Here is a 15,974-nt window from a genome sequence, read left to right as displayed (position 1 = left end):
GTTTTAGGTGTTATTTGACCAATAGCACCATATTCAGTTGTACTAAAATTTAAAGTAGAATATGATCATTTTCTTTAAGTATTGCACGTGTACAATGTTTCACGTTATATCTCTTACTTTTGTCTATCTACAATGGGTATAATCACACGTAAGTCTAATAAACAGGGACTATCTGTTGAGCACTTGCTATGAGACGAGCGCTGAGCTACATGCTTCCATTTCAAGAATCTCCCTTAATCTTCACAACAACCTTACAAGAGAATCCTCATCCTCCACCCTGGCCCCCGCCCCCATTTTATACAGGAAGGAGTCAAGACTCAATGAGGTTAAATATTTCCTCAAACCCATGGCTAGTAAGGGACAGAGGTGGGGCTGTAAGGGAAGTCTATCTGAATTCAAAACCCAAGCTCTTTTCTCTGCACAGCACTATTTTATTCTCTGGGGGAAATGGTTGATAAAAGACAAATTACATATCTTAGGGCATTCACTGGTAAAGTACTTTTTAATAAATCAAAGAAGCAACACATTTTTCTGAATACCTTGCTCAGGACTATGCCAGATACTGTAAAGACAATTGAGAATGTTCTCTCACCATGAAGGACTCCATAGTCTAGCTAAGGAGACACAACTACAATGGATGACACAATTAGTGAACACTATCGGTTAAAAGTAATCGTTAAAAAAATCTGGAGATTACTGATGATGTAAGCGTTTTTGAAACAAAGCACTGTGCTGAGGACACTGAATTAACTTGCAGAGTGGGACTATAGTAGGAAGGGTATTGAAAGAGTAAAATTCAATGAAGTTGAATTTAAGAAGCCCCTAGAGACTTTTGATTTGGCATAAAGAAAGAGGTGTTTTTAAAGTTTTTTTTTTTTTCAGCAGAATTATCCAGCGTTTCTTTGAGTAATGTGAGGAATGAAGTCATGAGGAAATAATTTTTAAAATTCTAGTAGTAGAACAAGGGCCTGGAACAAGGTGGTGTGGGTGAAAATCTTGAAAAACAAATAATAGATTACCAGGATTAAAATTCTGCTCTCCAATAGTATTTTGCTCACTCTAGATAAGATACTGTGATCAAAACAAAGAATACAAAACAACACATTAATATATGGCTGTCAGGATGCTCTGAGCAATAAGGAAATTCTAGATACATCCTAATTTAATCCTCATTGCTTTCAGTAAATAGACTTGATCTTGTTATAAGAAAACTGCTCAACCCTGTGAAAGTTAAAAACGTTTTTAAAGCCCTCTTTCTCTTCTGTAGTCTCTGAAATAATTAGTTCTCCAGGGAAAAGAAAAGAGGATGGCATATTTTTATGGAATCTCTGTAATGCTAGCACCAACATGTAATTTAGTATCTGTATGACACGTGGATTTTTTCAATTATTTTCAATACACCAAAATATTTTTATTAATGGTTTTAAAGATTCATTTTCCTAAATCATTATTATATGAGGCCCAGTGAAATCTCTTCTTTCCAAATCTCGTAGGTAGGTACAGTATTATAAGGACAGAAGCCTAACAGAGTAAGCCTCAATAAGTATTTTTTGATTGGATGAACTGGAACATAAATCAATCATCATAATTAATTCAGATCAGACAAAGAAGGATTGAAAAAGCAAAACATGAAATAATTTAGCAGAATTTTCATCTTAGAGATTAATTTTGATTCCAATGGCTTGTTTAAATTCATGGTTTTGTGGTTCCAAGATGTCATAGAAAACTCGTTTTTTGTCAAAATGATCTCTAATAAAAAGTAAATCTTCAGTGGAATAGCTATCATTTTTTCCAGTCCAAATGGTCAGGCTGTACCTGCATCAAAACAAAACAGAATTATATAGTTAATAGAGAAAGATAAGAAACAGTGATGAAGAATTCCAACAAGCCTAAACACAGTCACTCTCACTTGTCTCTAACCCAAATTCACATAGAAGAAAAATTAATTAGCACTGGTGGAACTGTATTTTCCTGTTTCATTCCTTCATCAACATCAAAGGGACTAGACAGAATAAAATTCACATCACTATTGCCTAAATTAGGTAACCCTCATATGACTTTAGAAACCCAGAATGGTTAGCTCTGTAAATAGGCCCAATTTTGGACAAAAGAACAGAGGAGACTGTGTTGTTGATCAAGGAATCCGTTCCCTACACAAAACCACAGCTCTAACCTGGTTTCTTCAGTAGCCAGGCCAGAGTCAAAAGCATGACTGGAAGGGACAGTGAAGAGATACAATTGTCACTGACATTCCCAACATTCATGTCCACTTCTAAGTGGCCCTGCTATCCCTTCTGGGGGTTTCTGTAAGAGATATAAGAATGCCAAAGAGAATAAACCTAGATCTATTTCTGGAGTCAAAAAACAATAATAATATATGCAGATTGATTATGGATGTAAGAATATGCTCAGAAGTTCAAATGCTTCTTAAATCATATATTTTCATTTCTTCCGGTGACATTACTATTACACTGTTCTTATTAGAATTTAGAGAAATGCAAATCTCTTTAAGTATTTTCATATTTATTTTCCTCATAAGCATGTCAGAATCCAGGAGAAAATCTCCAAAGCAGCTGTTCTACTAAAGATGGGAAAACTGTCTAACCAATATATATATTCTTGTTATTATACTGACACATTACTCTCCTTAAGGATGATAACACCATTCTGGAAATGTAACAAAGGAAAGTACTTTGGACTTCGCTCCATAAGAGTATTATGTGACAAACCCAGAAGAATTTTAAACTACAGTGGGGAACACAGGAAAAAAATAAGAATTACTCTAAAAACATATTTTTGCTAAAATGGCATTTTTATTACTTTATTCAAGCACCATGGAGACAAACCTTATAAAAAGACAGATATGAATTTAGGTTAAAAGAAGAGCTTTCCAGTGTTGTTTTGCCTCTTTTAAACCTCCCACTATGGTATACAAACTAAAACAGGAAAAATAAAATTGCCTAAGGGTATTTTAAATTGCATTCATTCAAATCACCTCTCAGGTTTCATTTTTAAAGCTCTTTCCACTGTGAAATAACACATATAGGAAAAGATGCATAAAACATAAATGTAAATTTTGACAAATTATTATAAAATGAACTCCAGTGTAACACAACACAAACCAAGAAAAGAACCTTGCCAGCACCTTAGGAGACACCTGTATATCAGAGCCCCATCACAGCCTCGCCTCTCCCCCGGAGTTCTCACAGCCTAGACTTTTCAGTTGCCATCTTCATGCTTTATTTACCACCTGTATATCCATCCTAAACAATACAGCTTAATTTTTGCCTGTTAATAAATTTTATATAAGTGGAATCATATGGGATGTAATATTTTTGGTACTGCTTCTTTTGCTGAATATTTTTTGTGAAATGTATTCAAGTTGAAACGTGTAGCCACAGTTTATTCATTTTCTTTGGAAAATAGCAGTATCCACTAGAATTGAAAATATGAACACCCTATGACCTAGAAATTCTATTTCTAGAAGTTCCTTCCTGATATAGTCTTTAGGCACATTTGCACCAGGATGTATGTGTGTGCTCACATTTATATATATGTACATATATATATATATATGAATGTTCACAACACCAATTTTTGCAATAGACAAAACCATGAAATAATCCAAATATTCAATAATAGACGAACTCTGATGTGCACACAATAGAATACAGAATTCATTATAAATTGATTAGAGCCCTTTTGATATACAAAAATATTCCCCAACTCTGCCTAACCTGTTCATATTCTTCATGGTGTTTTTTGATGGAAAGAATTTCCAAGTTTTAATGTGTTCAAATTACTTAAACATATCCTTTATGGCTAATGATTTTTGTGTCTTGCTTAAGAATTCTTTCCTATCCTTAACAGTCCTGGAAGCACTGACACTCTAGGAGCAATGATTATACTAAAATCCCAGATTTTGCTTTCTAAATACCACCTGCTACTATAATCAAGAAGGGATCCTTGAAGAAGTGACTGATTTGGGAATTGGGACAAGTACATGATTAGCTTGCCAAGAATGCAAGACCTGAGATCTAGTATGAGGAAATATTGAACTGATTGAGACTGAGGATATTTTTCATAATAAAAGGCCTATAGTCTTTAAGACTGTTACGTGTATGAGAGGAAAGGAAAAATTGAGGAAGGATTTTGAAAGAGACTGATGCAAACTAAATGCAATGCATGTTCTTAGAGAGTTTCATAGACCACAAGGAAATAAGGATTGTTGGAATGACTGATAAATTTGAATGGGATCTGGAGACTATAGGGGCAGTTTTGCCTGAATGCTGATTTCCTGGTTGGGAGGCTACATAGTAGAAATACAGAAGTGCATTCTTGTGTGGGTAAGTCTACACTGGAGGACTTCAGGATATGAGACATCATAACAGAAAAAAGAAACAGAAAAAAAGAAAAGGAGATGGGGGAGAGAGAAGGATAGAGGAAGAAAGAATGGATAAACAATTTGGGAACATGGGTAAAGGAGATGTTGCAACTTTTCTGCAGGTTTAAAATTATTTTTATGACAGTAAGTCACCCTTAAAACAGTCGATGAAAAATAAAATAAAAATTATATTTATATTCCTTGGTAGCTCAGACGGTGAAGAATCTGCCTGCAATGCCGGAAACCCAGGTTCGATCCCTGGGTTGGGACGATGCCCTGGAGAAGGGAATGGCAACCCTCTCCAGTATTCTTGCCTGGAGAATTTCATGGACAGAGGAGCCGGGTGGGCTACTATCCATGGGGTCACAAAGAGTCAGACACGACTGAGCCTCTAACACTCAGCATCAGGTTGGTTTCAACGTTGAGTTTATTCAAACTCATGTACAGGCTATTTGAATGTTATTTTTAACATCCTAGGAAATGTAAAAAGAAAGGTCCTTAGTTTTTTCCTAATGAAATGTCCATGATATTGATACCCAAAACTGACAAAGAAAAAACTACAGACCAATCTCACTTTAAAATGCTGAAATTCTAACTAAAATATTAGCAATAAAATTCAGCAGACTTTAAAAGAATGATAAATCTCAATCAAGAGAGTTTATTCTGTAAATGTGTGGAAGATTCAATATATAAAATGCTAATATAATTTATTTTATTAATATATAATGTGAGAAAATAGGGTTATTTTCATAAAAACTGAAAAAAGCATTTAGGTAAAACTCTACCCACAGGAATATGGATATTTCTCTAATATTTGGGTATATGCTTCCCTTATTCTCTAAAATATAGTGAATTATCAAACTGGGTCTTTTTCTGGATGATTTGTGATAAGTACTTGTTTGTTAGAATTGTTTACAACGATGTAACATATGTGTTGAGGACAGTTTTACCAGAATCTTTTCATTTCTATGTATTCAAATGTATCAAACTTTTCTTTTATTGCTTCTGGGTTTTGTGCCTTACCAAGAAGGGTCTTCTCCATTCTGAAACTATATATACAAAAAAAAAAATCATCAATTGTGTTTTCTTTATGCATTTATTGTTTGGTGTTCAAGTCTTTAATTCATCTGGAATTTATTTTGGAGGAAGATTAAGGAAGGTCATTTACTTTGTTTTTCCTACAATGTTGCCTGTCCCAATACAAGTTATTGAACTTTTACACCAATGATCTGAAATACCAGCCTTTTCCTATCCTAAGTTCCATGATAGAGCTGAGTTTATTTCTGGGCTTTCCCTGCTGTCCTATTGACTAGCCTATTAAAAAACATAGTATCAAAACTGTTTTACTATCTGTAGCTTTATAATATTTAATACATGGTCCAACATATTTTTTTGACATGATAAAAAAACAAAATTTGGGGAATTCCTTGGCAGTCCAGGACTTGGTACTTTCACTGCCAAGGGTACAGATTCAATCTCTGGCTAGGGAGCTAAGATCTCACAAGCTGCACAGCCAAAAAAAAATTAATTTTTAAAATAACAAAATTTTTAATGGAAAAGACTTAGAATTACGACAGAATTCAAAGGGAAATTATTGTATCCACTTATAACTTTTTGTGAATGTATAGCATATTGAAAAAAATGACAAACATTTACTGGGTACCTATTACATGCAAAAGGTTTCGTGCGGAACGGAGGTGAAAGACCTGATATTAAGATTCATCAAGGAGCTTCATTCTAGTGAGGAGGTCGGAGCACTGCCAGATCAGCGTCCACCTTCTGTCTCTTTCTCTCACACACTGTCTGTATGACCAGTTTTCATCTTTCACACACACTCTCATCTTTCACACACACTCACATGTACACACTACACTGTCAGATTTACACATACCTGTTTGATTGCTTCAACAGCCAGAGTAACTGAGAACAAGACTGCCTGACTAATGCTGCTCTGACAGGAAATGTTACAGGCTGATTTAGTTCGTTACATATATATTCCATCTCTTTCACCATTGTCCAACTGTAACCTGAAGTGAAAAGAAAGAAATGTAACTTTTCTCACCAGAATCCTAAAAAGTCAATTAAGTAAAAATTAAATTATATATGAATATGTAACTTCATAGGTAATTCACTAAAATTTCCATTTGGATTCAGAGAAAGTCCATGGACTGTAACCTATAAGGCTCCTCCGACCATGGGATTTTCCATGCAAGAATACTGGAGTGGGTTGCCATTTCCTTCTCCAGGGGATCTTCCCGACCCAGGGATCAAACCCAGGTCTCCTGCATTGCAGGCAGACACTTTACCATCTGAGCCACCAGGGAAGGATAAAAATTAAATTATATATGAATATGTAAATTCATAGGTAATTCACTAAAATTTCCATTCGGATTCAGAGAAAGTAGTATAACACTTAATGCAGGAAAATATTTTGAGTGGGATGCAGATAAAAAAATTACATCTAAAGTCATGTCACAAGTGAACGAGAGCAAATCAAGCAAAAAAATTGAAACCTTAGAAAAGAATTGATTAATCTATCAAGTACAAAAAAGGAAATGTTGGCACTATATATATATATATAATTTAAAATTCTAAGGCTCTGCATCATTAATATACTCTATAAACTTAGATTTTCCACTTGTGTTAAGCTTTCTTTTCCAGGAAAAAGATGGTTGCTAGGTACTTACGAGCTATTTAAGTAATAATTAACTTCAATTTTTTTTTAAATGTGGGGACTAGTCCAAATTACTTACACATTTTTTTCTAAAATAGAAATAGTATTTGAATTGGCTTTTATATGTGTGTTTTGTGTTTTAAATCAAGTTTAGACATTGTGGAAAATATATCTGCCTATTTATAAACAGCTTCAGAAAAAAAAATGTATATTTTAAAAATAACCCCTAAACTCTATCAAAAGTAGGTTGAAAAAGTATTGGTCTGTAAAGGAACAATTTACTAAAAGCCTATAGTAGCTAAATTCCTCATGAAAGAAGGGAAAGGTCTGCTTTCCTTTAAAATCTGGAAAATTGTACCTTTTTAATTAGAAAAAGGGGCTGCTAACATACGCTATTACTTACATTACTACAAACATAAACTCTCTTTCCTAAAATTTGTAGCATAAGAAGTAAGGGAAGATAAAGCACACGGTGGTAATGACTGTCTGCCAGCAGGGGAAAAGTAGCCTGGAAACATTCAACACCAACATGACTTAAAGACCCAGACATGGTTTAATTCAGTTCAAGCCTGAGATTAAAGTCAGAGTTAGACTAAACTGTGACTAAAAAGAGATCAGAAGCAGGATGGAAGCTATTAAATCATTTCTAGTTTACCTTCTTCAAACACTTTGAATTATAGGCTATATCCTTTACTGACACTAATACAATGATTAGAAAATTAAAATAGAACAAATTTAAAGTATACCGTTTTTCTCTCGATTATATCAATTGCTGGTCCAGGGGTTATAACCTAAATGTCACTACGCAACCAGATAGCAGTTACTCTAATCTCATGTTAGATTTTAAAACTTTACATCTAAAGACAGTAATAGCAAATAAGTAAATTTTAAAATGCTATAAACATAAAATAAAGGCTAACATTTCCATAAACTCTAAATATCTTCTTGGTTAATTATTTTTACCATGTGTTCAGGTGTCCCAGAGCATCTGATTTTACTGGATCCCTGACTTAGATCCCTAATTAGTGATTTTACTGGACAATCACTCAATAGGGATGTATGAAGAAAAAGATGAATCCAAATAGTGTAATAAATTTCATCCAGGAAAAATAAGCCGAATATCAGGTCCATCTAAAAGAGTACATGAAGAGAAAGAAGAAATTTCCCAGAGAGGAAAGTCTCGTGGCCTCCCACACGCTCTGTCTAGCCTGAGGGCATGAGGGCACCAAGCTTCTTTCCTAGCAGTCTACATTTCGAGGACCTTCTAAGATCAAGGGAACAGAATCCGTGCTCTTCAGCCACACACCCCCTACTTCTGGCCTTGCTGTTGCTACTGCTGCTAAGTCACTTCAGTCGTGTCCAACTCTGTGCGACCCCATAGATGGCAGCCCACATCACTTAAAAAGATTTTATTACCACTTCTTTATCTTTCATCCAACAGAGAGAGTTTGCTTCAAAGGAAAAGGAAAAAAAGAGTATAGAATGCTCTACAAGTACAAAGAGACCAACTCAGAATTTGCAGAATGTCAAGAGGCAGCTTTGGTTATTCTAGACCTTGCAAATAAATATTTTCTGTGGGAGCCTGGTGACCAAAATGTCGCCAGTGAACGAGATCTATCTGAAATAGCAGAAGGAAGAGTCATACACACATCTTTAGGGCCAGATCTTTCTCTCCATTAGGCTCTTGGGTTTATAGAACGTGGTTTTGGTTTTGTATTAAAGGTATTATTTTTATATCTGAATGTATAAAAGGAACACATATTTTAAATTATCACCTTCATTGACTTTCTCAGGATGCCATCCTGTTGTCCAACCCAAGGAAAACGTCACATCTGGAGAGAAGGATGTCACAGTGTCTATAAAAGGTTTTGCATCCACTACTCTGCTGTTTCCATTTGGACCAGGAAGAACATCAGCATTAATCCACACTGGACGCTTCAGATGCCTCTTGACATTTTCCAAGAGCATCATGGATGGTTCTACAGCTGCCAAACTAAAAACAATTTGTTGTCAATGAGATACATTCCTAAAGTAAAAGTAAAAAGTTCTTTTAGACTAGTGGCTTTAACATTCTCAAATTCATAATAAGAGTATAATATCATAATGCTTGAATTAAATAAAATCAAAGATTTAGATATCACCAGAGGGGAAAGTTAACATGTGTCGTATCTTAAAATACTGATTTATACTTATTATTCAAGAAAGTACTTAAAAGGTTCTATAAATGTATGAATAATGCCATTACCTGTAGATAGAAGTTTCAAAACCCTGTATTATGATCACTCTGTATAAAAACAATTTAAGAAAAGACACAAACATTCACTCATCAAAGAATGTATAAACAGGATTTAAAATTAAACATACTCACAACCTGCAAATTCCAGTTTATGAAAATACACAAAGTGCACTCAGACACCATGTCTCTAGCACTGGCTAATGACCTTGGGAAAAAGAGCCTCTTTCCCTTTATGTATTCTTGTGAGAGTCTGGATGCACAAACACATTTCTAAAAACAACTGCAAAATGTAAAATTAAAACATTTCCTTAAAGCTTTTATAAACTTCATTTTCCTCCTCTACTGTAAACATCTTTTCTGAAAACTCGAGACAACTATATTTTAGTTACTTTTAAACTAAAAAGCAACTTCACTCCTTTTACTTCCTGACGTCTTCTTGGACGAATACATTTTGAAATAATAAGGCTTTGAGCAGCCAATATAATTTTTACTTTTAAAAAATACAAACTTTATTGGAAAACTACACTACCTGCAATCTTGAATCCCTTCTGAATCTTTGAGGCCTATGCATATTTCTCAGAAAATTAGCTCTTAAGGAACACAATTGTCACGTGAGTGTATGTTCCTCGGTTCTTTGTCTGGTCACAACCAAGATTTGGAGCGACGGACATTAAAGCCCTCGGTGCGTCGCAGCCCTCGGGTCTTGGACAAATCATGTTATAGCTCTTAGGCAAATCAGTGTTACAGCTCTATTTTATTTAGAAGATAGCAGGAGAACCCATCCTCAAAGAGTGAGAGCATGCCAACCCAAAGACTTGAAGAGAAGAGAGTGGAGGAGCGCGCAGGGGAGAGAGAGGGAGAGGGAGAAAGAGTGCACACACGCAGGAGAGAAAGAGAGAGAGAAAGCGCTTTGGCTCCTCCTTTTATATGTTTTTTTCCTCCACCTGGGCCTGCCCTATGCAAATTGGGCTTAGCCAGGAGTGCTGTTTGTTCTACCTGAAGTCTTCACTCTGGTCCTCGGACCTTCCTTTGACCTTCCTTTGTTCTATTTTCTCGGGCTTTTCCCTTCCTTGTCTTTTAGCCACCGCCATTTTGGACTCCTTTTCCCTATTCTATCTACCTAACACAATGATTGGGGGGACTAAGAATCTGGGAGGTGGATATTGGGAGGGAGAACATGCACCACCCCTTGTCAGTCTTCAACTTTTCCTCTTAATGGACTGAAGTCCTTCTGCCTGTGCTTCCACCTCTCTTCCCTCACTCCTTTTGGGCTTCCTACTTTATGAGCAGAAACTGATAATGTCATCATTGTTGTTCGTTGTGTTCAGTCACCAGTCACGTCTGACTCTTTGAAACCCCATGGACTGCAGCACAGCAGGCTTCCCTATCCCTCACCATCTCCCGGAGTTTGCCCAAGTTCATGTCGATTGCATCAGTGATGTCATCCAACCATCTCATCCTCTGTTGCCCTCTTTTCCTGCCTTTTCAGTCTTTCCCAGCGTCAGGGTCTTTTCCAATGAGCCAGCTGTTCACATCAGATGACCAGAGTATTGGAGCTTCAGCATCAGTTCTTCCAAAGAGTATTCAGGGTTGATTTCCTTTAAAATTGACTGGCTTGATCTCCTTGCTTTCCAAGGGATTCTTAAAAGTCTTCTCCAGCACCACAGTTCGAAAGCATCAATTCTTCGGTGTTCTGCCTTCTTTATAGTTCAGCTCTCAGATCTGTACATGACTACCAGAAAGATCATAGCCTTGACTATATGGACCTTTGTCAGCAAAGTGATGTCTTTGCTTTTTTTTTTGGTCTTTGCTTTTTAACACACTGTTTAGGTTTGTCATAGCTTTCCTGCCAAGAAGCAATCATCTTCTAATTTCATGGCTGTAGTTATCATTAGCAGTGATTTTAGAGCCCGAGAAGAAAAAATCTGTCACTGCTTCCACCTTTTCCCTTCCATTTGCCATGAAGTGAAAGGACCAGATGCCAGGATCTTTGTTTTTTTAATATTTAGTTTTAAGTTGGCTTTTTCACTGTCCTCCTTCACCCTCATCAGGAGACTCTTTTAAGAATTCCTCTTCACTCTCTGCCATTAGAGTGGTATCATCAGCATATCTGAGGTTGTTGATATTTCTCCCAGCAATCTTGATTCCAGCTTGTAACTCATCCAGCCTGGCATTTTGCATGATGTGCTCTGTGTATAAGTTAAACAAACAGGGAGACAATAAACAGCCTTTTCGTACTCTTTTCTCAATCCCGAACCACTCAGTTGTTCCATACAGGGTTCTAACTTCTGCTTCTTGACCCAAATATGGGTTTCCCAGGAGACAAGTAAGATGGTCTGGTATTCCCATCTCTCTAAGAGTTTTTCACAGTTTGTTATGATACACACAGTCAAAGACTTTAGAGATGGATATTTTTCTGGAATCCCCTTGCTTTCTCTGTGATCCAGCGAATGTTTGCAATTTGATCTCTGGTTCCTCTGTCTTTTCTAAACCCAGTTTGGACATCGGAAGCTCTCAGTTCACGTAATGCTGAAGCCTAGCTTGGAGGACTTTGAGCATAACCTTACTAGCATGGGAGATGAGTGCAACTGTCTGGTGGTTTGAACATTCTTTAGTACTACCCTTCTTTGAAATTGGGATGAGGACTGACCTTTTCCAGCCACTGCTGGGTTTTCCAAATTTGCTGACATACTGAGTGCAGCACTTTCATAGCATCATCTTTTAGGATTTTAAATAGCTCTGCAAGGATTCCATCATCTCCACTGACTTTATTGGTAGCAGCACTTTCTAAGGCCCACTTGATTTTATACTCCACAGTGTTCGGCTCTGAGTGAGAGATTACACCATCGTCATTAGCTGGGTCATTAAACTCTTTTTTTGTACAGTTCTATGTATTCTTTCCATCTCTTCTTGATCTCTTCTGCTTCTATAGGGTCATATTTATTAATGAGCAAGGATACTGTTCACTAAAACCAGAGGAAATCAGCCTCTCTTGAACTCTGCTCCCATGTAATAAGCTGCTTTTTTTCTCATTCTTATACCCCTGAAATGCAGGCCCTAGATTATAGTGGGTTAAAAAACTCTAATGCAGGACCTAACAGATTCTAATATAGATGCTGTCATTTCTCTGTCTCAAATGCTTTCTGCCTTGAATGGTATCAATGCTGTGTTAAAAACCACAATTCTGAGATCTGGCCAACTGTACTACCTACAAAATTCCCTCATTTTTAGTACCTTGTACCTATTACAAGGTACTTAAGCAACTTGTACTATTACTCCGAAGCTTGCTTACCTATTACCTGTACCTATTACAAGGTACTTAAGCAACTTATACCTATTACTCCAAAGCTTGCTTGTCTGAAAGTCCCACAGCAGCAGCTAAGTGCCGGTGGGGTTCTGCTCTTCAGAAGTGGAGCAGAAGGAAACCTTAAACTAATCCACACATGTCTTACAGCTGACCTCCTCTCCTTTTCTAGAAATGATTCTGCTTTCTTAAGAAATCTGGTGTCTGTGCAGTTGGGTTAATCACTAACTTCCCGTTTATATTCAACAGGAAGCTTCTTAGCCTTTCTCAATTCAGTAAACTGACATTAGACTGTTTAATGATGGCTCGCCATCTGATAATATATAGTCTCAGCATATTCTCCCCCAAACTGATATTGCAACAGCATATATTAGGTGTCTACCATGTGCAAAGCACTGCACAGTCAAACATAAAGAGCTAAGACACAGAACATAATGATAAGATTTTAATATACTTTTAAATATTTTTATTTTAATATTTAACTATTTAATATTTTAATTATTAACTATTAATGAAATAGTATAACTATTAATATTTAACTATTTAATATTTTAATATTCTTTTACAAGTAAATGTTTTAATTATCACTAATGCAAAAGACTATAGTACCGCCACTTTCCCTTTCCAATACGAAAAACAAAACCTATATTAAGAAAAAAATTTCTGGAACTTTACAAAATAATTACAAAATTCTTCTGGAAGAGTAAATGTGGTTGCTGCCAAGTCGCTTCAGTCATGTCCAACTCTGTGTGACCCCATGGACTGCAGCCTACCAGGCTTCTCTGTCCATGGGATTCTCCAGGCAAGAACACTGGAGTGGGTTGCCATTTCCTTCTCCAATGCATGAAAGTGGAAAGTGAAAGTGAAGTCGCTCAGTCATGTCCGACCCTCAGCGACTCCATGGACTGCAGCTCACCAGGCTCCTCCATCCATGGGATTTTCCAGGCAACAGTACTGGAGTGGGGTGCCATTGCCTTCTCCGTAAATGTGGAGGAAACGCCATATTTGGGTAGGAAAAAAAAAAGACTGAGGATAAACTTTTGCCCAACAGCAAAATACAATGTTTACTACAAAGAATAATATACTATATTCCTAGCCTGGAAGACTCAATGTGTAAATATTTTAAAATAACAATTCTCTCCCAATTAATCTATATATTCCTTTGTTCCTATATCTGGAGGATGAGAATAGGAAGAACCTACGTCTCAGGATTGTTATAAAGATTAAACGAATTAACACTGAATGCTCTTAGACCACGGAGGAGGAAATGGCAACCACTCCAGTGTTCTCACCTGGAAAAATCCCATGGACAGAGGAGCCTGGCAGACGACAGTCCCTAGGGTCACAACGAATCAGACAGAACTGAGCGACTGAGCACCCTCTTACTCTTAGAACTGTGTCTGACACACAGTATGTGTTTACGTAATTGTTAGTTAAATTCATTCCCCTTCAAGTATGTATGATCAGAAAACATGCAAAATCTTTCTCTAGTGGCACAGCCTTTTACTGGTGACTGTTAGCATTTAGGAATGAATGAGCTGATCTGACTGGTGAGGAGTCAAAGTATATATTACATACAGAACAAGTCTACGGGCAATGGTAAACATTAAAAAAAAGGAAACTGAGCATGTGAGAAGACAAGGAGATCTAAAGTTTTGTTCGCCAAGCATTAAGGATTAAATACTTTATTTCATGGTCCCTGGTGGCTCAGTCGGCAAAGAATACACTTGTAATGTAGGAGACCACCTGCAATGCAGGAGATGCTGGTTCAATCCCTGGGTTGGGAAGATCCCCTAGAGAAGGAAATGGCAACCCACTCCAGTATTCTTGCCTGGGAAATTCCATGGGCAGAGGAGCCTGGTGGGCTATAGTTCATGGGGTTGCGAAGAGTCAGACACAGCTGAGTGACTAAACCAGCATCACAGAGAACACTGGACTGGCTCTAGAAAACCTGGAATCTGGTCCTAGCTCAGCTCTCAAGTTTAGCTGTTGTTACGTAACCTTTTCAGGACTAAGTTCCTTTGTCAATAAAGTGGAGTTGGACTATTCACCATTCTAAAAGCTTTAAGATTTTACAATAGCTTTCACTCACAGTATAAAGAGGTTTACTAGTATATTTAGCCCCACAACAAATGAAAAGGCAAGGAGATCTAAAGTTTTGCTCACCGAGTATTAATGATTAAATACTTATTAGGTTTTTTAAAACCCTATGAATAAGATTTCCAATCCTTATTCATTTCTTGAGATGATTCAATTTTAAAATACTGTTCAAAGATAAAGTAATTTTACCACACATCCTAGATTCTCATAGCAGTTGCCTTCATGGGTCTCATGAAGAGCTTTTACGGTGTCACAATAAATCCCTGGCTCTACCTATAATTTTTACACTGCCAAAATACCACAAAAGTAAAACTTTCCATGATGGTCACAGAGAAGGAAATGATACTTAATCTTGCTCTCTTCATTATCAGTGTTTCTAAAACATTATTTTTAAGAAACTCTTCAGTAATTAAAGAATTCTAAATAATTTCCCAAATATAATAACACAAATCAAGTAGGAAATGCATTAACTAACCCAACTACTGCCAACTCTCTCTCAGACTACTTCTTAATGAAAGTAGCATCTTAAATGTATTGTTCTATGGACTTGTGGACTTGTATTGCTCTATGACTTCCCTGGTGGCTCAGACAGTAAAGCGTCTGCCTATAAAGCAGGAGACCTGGGATCAATCCCTGGGTCAGGACGCTCCTCTGGAGAAGGAAATGGCAACCCACTCCAGTACTCTTGGCTGGAAAATCCCATGGACGGAGGAACCTGGTGAGCTACAGTCCATGGGGTCGAAAAGAGTCGGACACGACTGAGTGACTTCACTTTCTTTCTAATGGATTTGTGGACATAGTGGGGGAAGGAGAGGGTGAGACAAATTGAGAGAGTAACACTGAAATATATACACTGCTATGTGCAAAACAGATAGTAATGGGAAGCTGCTATGTAACACAGGGAGCTCAGCTCGGTGGCCTGTGATGACCTAGAAGAGTGGGACGGTGGGGGACAGGAAAGTTCAAGAGAACTTATATATATATACACATACACATACAGCTTATTCATTTCATTGTACAGCGGAAACTAACACAACATTGTAAAGGAATTATCCTCCAATTAAAATTTTTAAAAGTTATTGGGAGTTATTCACATAGAAAAAAAAATTTACCATTCTATTATTACAATGGTCAGTTATGATAAATTCCTTTATAAAAATTAACTTAAGTTTAGCCTCAAAACGTTCCCAAGAAACAATATTAGCAGACAACTCTGTGGATCTTTGGTCCATTCCTGAAAAATAAAATTTGCAATTCTATTTTCAATTTAGATAAA

At 36.7% G+C, this 15,974-nt stretch overlaps 1 protein-coding gene across 2 annotated transcripts in view; it reads right to left on the bottom strand.

Annotated features, from left to right (window-relative positions):
- Window positions 1-483: 483 nt before the first annotated feature.
- The window catches only part of FAM151B (family with sequence similarity 151 member B), a 33,418-nt gene continuing 17,927 nt past the window's right edge, over window positions 484-15,974 (bottom strand). For both annotated transcript variants that reach the window (XM_070793976.1, XM_019965373.2), the window contains exons 4-6: window positions 8,834-9,051; window positions 6,276-6,411; window positions 484-1,815 (exon numbers count right to left, since the gene is read on the bottom strand). In XM_070793976.1, the coding sequence (XP_070650077.1) occupies window positions 1,656-1,815; window positions 6,276-6,411; window positions 8,834-9,051 (514 nt within the window). In that variant the 3' untranslated portion in view covers window positions 484-1,655. The remainder of the gene's footprint in view (window positions 1,816-6,275; window positions 6,412-8,833; window positions 9,052-15,974) is intronic.

This window comes from Bos indicus, chromosome 7, assembly GCF_029378745.1.
Source record: "Bos indicus isolate NIAB-ARS_2022 breed Sahiwal x Tharparkar chromosome 7, NIAB-ARS_B.indTharparkar_mat_pri_1.0, whole genome shotgun sequence".
Taxonomy (NCBI): Eukaryota; Metazoa; Chordata; class Mammalia; order Artiodactyla; family Bovidae; genus Bos; species Bos indicus.
This window is presented reverse-complemented; position numbering and strand designations above follow the sequence as displayed.